Source organism: Penaeus chinensis, chromosome 24 (genome assembly GCF_019202785.1).
Source record: "Penaeus chinensis breed Huanghai No. 1 chromosome 24, ASM1920278v2, whole genome shotgun sequence".
Lineage (NCBI taxonomy): Eukaryota > Metazoa > Arthropoda > Malacostraca > Decapoda > Penaeidae > Penaeus > Penaeus chinensis.
In genome coordinates, this window is record NC_061842.1 from 27,822,397 (window position 1) to 27,830,460 (window position 8,064).

An 8,064-nucleotide genomic window follows, 5' to 3' on the forward strand; every position below is an offset into this window, starting at 1 on the left:
CCCTTATTACATGCATTGTTCTCCACATCAAACGTGGAAGATCAATAAGGTTTTGCATCTTATCGTATCTACCACAAGTGAGATCCGTGTCCAATTCAGATACCTGGGTAATTCCAGTGATTACGGACCTTTACTTGATTTCTTGATTGAATTATATCAACAGCTTGTAAGGTTATATCATAGACATAAAGTGTGATTAAAAAAAAAAAAAAAAAATCCCCCCACCGAAGTCAGTATTACATTATACGACTCGGACAAGTTGGATATTCTTATCATGTCGTTCCACCTATCGTCATGATTGACTTCAAATCTTACCCATATAGAGTGAACATACACTACTTTGATATGCTGCTAAAAAGGCCCAAACACAGTTTGTGCATCTTTGCAATAAAGAGTTTAACCAAGAAATTTGCGATGCGATTCGTAATTAATGAAACTATAAATCCTGAGACTACGTTTAATACATCAGAACAATATCACGCTAGCCGAGGTGAACCTCTACTTGACCATCCGCGCCGGAGCCCCAGGAATGTTTTAGTTTTCCCTGGAGAGAGTTGAATGCCCCGCGCCAACCCAAGTTCTTCTTTGTGCACTCATTTTAATGTTGGAAGAAGAACTTTTATTTTTATGTTCATTTTATTTTAATAGTCTTCAACTCCATTTTAATGGGGGGGTAAGGGATTTAATCAAAGGGCCTGTCGCGCCATCTAGGGAGGGGGGATTAGTTACTGGACCATTCATTACATCCTTGCTAGGGGTCGGCTATATATATCCCGGGGGACGAGCGGGAAGACAGACTGTCAGTGAGAACGTCCTTTAAGCTACGGTTAGACTGCCCATAGATTTCGTTGGAATCCAATGATTATCAGTGGGTTGGAGCCCATCCACCCATTCGTTTTGGTTAAACTACGAAAAGAACTACGAAAATATAACATGGATGCTTTATATTCCAAAGGACATCTTCTTGACTCACTTTCTCTAGAAGAGAGGTAATTGCCTCCGAATTCCACATTCTTATGACGAGAAGACGTTCTTCCTCTTCGAAAAAGGTGCGCGGTTGTTTATGTTCGTCGGTCAAATGAGGATACAAGATATATTGCATTGTTTTTGTTTGATTTTTTAAAATAATAATTCATATAAGTATATCTATGATAATTTACAATTATGATTATTAATTATAGATTACTTGTATATATAATAATAATACTGCATAAAATATATAATTAGACTAATACCAGGTATACTATAGACTATCAACGAATATGATTTTTCCACTGGTCCATCGACAGACAATGGGGTGCCCATCGCTTCGGACGAGTGGACAAAAAAACAGTGGAATAAACCCATCGATGGGCAAATCCCACTCAAAATGATTGGGCAATGTAACCACGCCTTTAGCGGCCGTTTTTTTTTTTTTCGTTTTTTTTTTCTCGTTTGTTTTTCTCGACGGTCGTAAGGACGAGGTTTTGGATGGCGGTAAGGTGAGATTTTTAAGCTTTCCATTTCCCATAGTATAAAACAGAGTGCTCCGCAGTTTTTTTTTTATTATTGTTTTACGTTATGGTTTTATTGCTTCCTTTTTGTAACTATATTAATTTTAAGGTGGTTATTACAAGTGTATTCCAAGGTTTCTTTTACAAATGTGTGACTTTTTACTCATAAATGCATGTGTTTTACCTACAAACAGGACTTCCATTCAGAAAATTCAATAGGTTACTTGTTTATGTTTCCATATATTTCGGGGAGAAAAAATAATATTTACCAAAGTGATGACTGAAACATTTTCTCTAGGGGGTGGTGTCGAGGCCTGCTGGTCTCTCCCCCGAGCCAGTCTGGAATCCTCCCGCTCCGCCATTAACTCCAACACCAACGCCGGCTCCATTAACACCACCAAGTTTACCATTACTTCCATGTCCTTCAGTAATTCGACCTGCGCCTCCTAATCCACCCACACCACCAAATCCGGCTGCTCCACCAACTCCAGCTTCTCCACCTGCTCCATCGACACCTCCTAGACCCTGGCAACCAGCTGCAACAGCGACGCTGAGAGCAGTTTCAAGGTCTACTCCTAAGGGAAGGGTCGGATTTTCGCCATCTTGATAGTTGACGAAATAAATCTCGGGATCAGCTTGTGGTTGAGCTTGTACTTGGATCACTTGATGAGTTTGTTCTTCTTGCTTGCTGATTACATATAAGATATTATTTTGCCTTGGTGGAGGAAGAACGATGGGGTCAGATGCAGGTGCTTCCTCAGGAAGGCGCACAAATATGTTGTGGTCCACTGCTGGAGGAGGAATACTAGGTGCTGGACTAACGGGTCTCTCTTGCTTTGGAACATTAAATTCGTAGATCTTTCTTGTGACTTCAGGAGTTACACATGTCCCATCTGCGTGAAGGACTTCTCCCTCTTGGCATTCAGTCTGTGCACCTTCTCCATTGACGAGGTCTCCCTCGGCCTCTCCTGCACCACCATCAGTAGACCCGGGACCGGATGTAAGGCCTGCACCCGAGGGAATACTGACGTTGTTCCCTTGAGGTGCTGCAAAAGCAGCGACTACTAGTGATAACAGTAGAGCCTATATATAAAAAAGGTAATATGGGCTTATTGTTTTCATATATTACACTTTTCATTCACACACCTTATATGTGTGTTTATTCTGTATTATTTATAACGGTGTGTGTTTGTGACATGCACACATACTCAAAGGAAAATAACACTTACGACGAACTTCATAGTGAATGATAGTATGCAAGTTATTCAACTCCTTTTATATTTGAAACCTTTCCCTCGGAGCCTTCAGTTTAACCTGTTTAACCACAACAATCATCTGTATGTAACTTTCAAGAATGTCAAATGATTTGTTAAATTATGTAGTCCAGGCTCTGGGAAGATCTGAGAACAACTGCCTTATAGAGTCCAGTAAGTTATTTACATATACTTATTTTCTCTAAGATGTAAATGTACTAATATCTTCTCAAACGTACTTTAAAATAGTGACAGTCCAGTTATGCCAGGTTCCCCATCACACTGCGACACCTCAAGGTAATCATCCAAGAACATATTTTGGTAGCAAGGCCGTGGCCAATATAGTCTCGTTTTTGGTAATTATTAAATGTGGCTCACATAGGGTGTTGTCGACTAGTTTGGACTCCTCTTAATCTTCCGTCTCGCAACTATAGCACAAATTGGGATTAACGCATACGCTGCAGTTCATATAATCGACACTTTGAGATAACTTATGCATCTTTATATTTTCACCGAGTGTTATTAGTTATGAATAGGACAAGTACTATTACATTTTCACCTGATATATCCTTGCAAATATATCTATAAACATGTATGCGCACACGTAAACACACACACGTCTTTCTTCTCTCTATAAAGAAATTTGGGAATATTATGTGTACTGCATTAATAATTTACACACTCGTCAGTCCACACAAAATATACCGTGAGTATTGCTAAAAATGTTTAGGTGTTTAATTCTCGAAAACATTTAGTAGTCGGATCATTGAGTGGCCAATGCTATATAAATGTGGCACATAGCAGGTGCTGTAGACTATTGTTGACTCAACACAAGTGGAATTAAACATCTACTACAGTTCCTATAATCGGCATGAATATTACTTGTTTTGTATCGTATGAACATTTTTATTATAATGTCTCGTGAAATATCTCGTGAATATATGTATATATGCACACACGCAAATTTATAAATCCTCTTTCTCATTTCCTAATAATATTTGGGAATACTATGTGTATTACATGTACATGGTCGTTTGTGCGCATAATATTAGTATCATGAGTATTACTGAATGTGTTTACAGTTATTTTTTATACCTGGAAACATTTGGCCTATATTATATAGATTTTCAATATGGATATTATGCTTAATATCTCACCTACTCTGATTACTGAAATACTAGCCTTTCAGAATATGTTTGTATCTAAAATAATGGAACGAGCGCCAAGGAGTGAAGGAACAAGGTCTAGCTTTTCTGCAAGTGAAGCACAAAGCGACAGTGTTATCATACCCTTTGCCTGAGCCGTGTCTGTGCATATATATATATATATATATATATATATATATATATATATATATATATATATATATATGTATATACATATATATGCATATATATATATATATATATATATATATATATATATATATATATATATATATATATATATATATAAATATGTGTATACATATATATGCATATATATATATATACATATATATATATATATATATATATATATATATATATATATATATATCATGCATATACACATATACATACACGCGCACGCAAGTATGTATACATAAATATATATATATATATATATATATATATATATATATATATATATATATATATATATATATATATATACATGCACAGACACGGCTCAGGCAAAGGGTATGATAACACTGTCGGTTTGTGCTTATATATATATATATATATATATATATATATATATATATATATATATATATATATAGAAAGATATTTATAACACTCAAGCATTAAAAAATGAGAGGGTATAAAATAGTTTTCTTTATTATCATTACGTTTCTTTTCGATTGCATGTACAGTAATTCTTTATCAGTATAGGAAAAGACTAGAGAGAGGAGTAAATTTTAGGGTGAGGCATATAGACCTGATGGTCTTCCTCCTTAGAGAGTCTGGTAATCTTACGCTCCTCCGTTAACTCCTAAAACAAAACAGGCTCCATTACCACCACTAAACCCATTTGCACGAGACCATTCCCTGCATGCCCTCTTGTAAATCTACCTATAACAACTATCCAGTTTGGGAACCACTATCCTGTATATTATTTAAATATACTTATCTTTTCTGAGACGTAAACATATTCATTTTTTCTAAAATTTACTTTAAAACAGTAACATCCCCTGTAGTCTTATCTCCTTGCCTTAAAACGCTTTTGACATATATTAAAATAAAATTAAACAAAAGTCTCCAGTAACAATCAGAAGGACAATAATAAACCCAAAATTGATGCTATGATGTTTGCCCTAATGGAGTATAGTCAAGGTTCCAGGTGTCAAATTATGGCTCATAGGGCGTATTGTAGACTATCTTACAATCTTCTAAATTTTGCAACTGTAACACTAATGAGCGTAAGAACATCCACTACAGTTCATATTAATCAATATTTAGAAATTGTTCGTCTTCTATGTTTGCTTGGTGTTTCTCCATGATAATTGAGGGTGAAGAAAACACCGATGAAATCTAAAGTAGGTTCATTGGAGATCAGCTCTGACAAAATAAATACGGAACTCTTCCTGTTCCTCTGCCCCACACGCCAGGCTCCGTCTGCGACTGTCTACTGCCAGACGTGTGACTACAGAGACAAACTAAAATGTTGTACACTATAACATACAGAGATTCTCACTCTTTCATATAGGTGATATGCTACACATAATATAAACTAAACATAATGTTCTATTTCCACATGGTAGAACATATCACACAAAAGACAGTGTATATTATATAATCACATAATTATCACTAACTACGTACGGTAATAATGGCATCACAATACGTATGCACTGGCATCACAACGTGGCACTCACAACTCACTTCATTGTCATAACTCACTTAATTTCACAACCCACATATATTATATAATCACATAATTATCACTAACTACGTACGGTAATAATGGCATCACAATACGTATGCACTGGCATCACAACGTGGCACTCACAACTCACTTCATTGTCATAACTCACTTCATTTCACAACCCACATATATTATATAATCACATAATTATCACTAACTACGTACGGTAATAATGGCATCACAATACGTATGCACTGGCATCACAACGTGGCACTCACAACTCACTTCATTGTCATAACTCACTTCATTTCACAACCCATAGAAATTACTTGTGGTTTTTGGTAAGAGTTGTTACGAAAAAGACAAACTATTATATTTTTACATGAAACACTCTCTCAGGTAAATCTCTATATAAAAAAGTCCACATGTACGTACACACACACATGTATTATTTTTTTCTTTCTCTAATAATTTTTGTTAATATGAGAATTGATACTTTTTTTTTTCTTTCTGATAAACACTCAGTAAGCAGATGACTGAGAAGTCTATGACATACATTTCGAAAACATGATATTAAGATTGTTATCTTTTTCACATACTTTCATTTGTGACATACTAGCTGTTCAGAACATGGTTATATTCCAATATACATACATAGCATAATCATACGTCAGTCTTTCTACCTAAATATATTTTTATCATAGGTGTTTGTTTTATATATATGAAAACGGTCGATGAATACATAATCGCATACGCACGCAGATCCAAACACACAATCGTACAAACATGATAGGTGAAACTATGGAATGAAGAATGCGGAGTTAAAAGATTTTCTGCAGTGTTTTATAGACGTGTGAATTTCGATGGAAATGTCTGTTGATGTACCCATGTGATTTTTATCATATTTCTATAACGGTGAAGGGGTAAAGGAAAAGGTCTGTTTTATTTTCCTGCACATAAAACACAAGACGAAGAACTTGTTGCGCCTTTTGCCTGACCGCGAATATCGTATGTGAATTGACCCACGCTCGTTTAACCCACATCTCGGTGGTTATTATATAATTTGTTGCTTTTGACAAATTATGTTATATTTTTTTTAATGACTTGAGTTATGAAGATAAATCTATAAAGCCTTTATATAACTCTAAAATTGCATGCGCACACATAATCTAATAATTAATCTGTTTTTACACATGTTTGTACATACATTTACGTATACAGAGCCATACTATCTACCTACCATCTGATATAGATCAGTTGGTAGTTGAAAATGTGTGTGTGTGTGTTTGTATGTGTAATCATATATGCATGTATATACGCACACTGACACACACACACACACATATTGATATATATATATATATATATATATATATATATATATATATATACATATATGTATTTATATATATAAATATATCTACATATTCATTTTTTTTTACATATATACCTACCTACAGACATATATTTATATCTATGTATGTAGGTAGGTATATATGAATAAATAAAACAAAACAATATATAAATATATGTGTACATATATATATTTATTTATCTATATGTATACCTACTTACATATATGAATATATAAAGAGACACATATTATATACACATATGTTCGTATACATAGACAAATATTATATACACATATGTTCATATACATAGACAAATATCATATACACATATGTTCATATACATAGACAAATATTATATACATACAATCGTATATATATACACATTTATATATATATATATATATATATATATATATATATGTGTGTGTGTGTGTGTGTGTACATACATTTATACATATACATTACATGTATATTATATATGTATACATATATCTACATATTGAAATATAATTATAAATATTATATATACACAGTATATTTATATATGATACACATACGTACTTGCACTTACACACATGTAAATGTATACGATATATATATAAACATACACATAAATATGTGTGTGCTTGCCTGTCTGTGTTAGCGTGGGTATATATGTGTACTTACATATATATATGAATATATAAATTTATGTTTACACGCACACACATCCACACGCACACACATATATACATATATTCATATATACATGTACGTATGTAGAGAGATTAAGATATTTACAATATAACATTTAATGACAATCAGATATAAAGGAATGAAGGAAGGAATCAAGCATTTTCCTCGAATATGTTTATATTTATTTTTCGAATACAGCAACTGTAATTCTTAAGCAACAAAGGAAAGGACTAGAGAAAAGTAAGATTTAGGGAAAGGTGTAAAGACCTGATGGTCTTCCTCCAGAACTGATCTGGAAACCTCCCGCTCCTCCATTAACTCCTCTACCAACACCGGCTCCGTTAACACTACTAAATCCATTTACACCACCAAGACCACTACCTGCGGGTCCTCCTACAATTCCACTTGCGCCACCTAATCCACCTACACTACCAAATC

The 8,064-nt window shown here is 34.1% G+C and overlaps 2 protein-coding genes across 2 annotated transcripts in view; both read right to left on the reverse strand.

Moving 5' to 3' along the window:
* Positions 1–1,787: 1,787 nt before the first annotated feature.
* Positions 1,788–2,734, reverse strand: LOC125038005 (ATP-dependent RNA helicase A-like). Its single transcript, XM_047631241.1, has 2 exons — positions 2,723–2,734; positions 1,788–2,576 (listed from the first exon to the last, which is right to left on the reverse strand). Exons 1-2 carry the CDS (start codon positions 2,732–2,734, stop codon positions 1,788–1,790), a joined length of 801 nt encoding a protein of 266 aa, XP_047487197.1.
* A 5,139-nt stretch (positions 2,735–7,873) lies between these two features.
* LOC125038006 (H/ACA ribonucleoprotein complex subunit GAR1-like) overlaps positions 7,874–8,064 on the reverse strand; it is a 1,242-nt gene continuing 1,051 nt past the window's right edge. Inside the window, exon 3 of the mRNA XM_047631242.1 lies at positions 7,874–8,064. This exon is cut by the window's right edge and continues 610 nt beyond it. Within this exon, the coding sequence (XP_047487198.1) occupies positions 7,874–8,064 (191 nt within the window).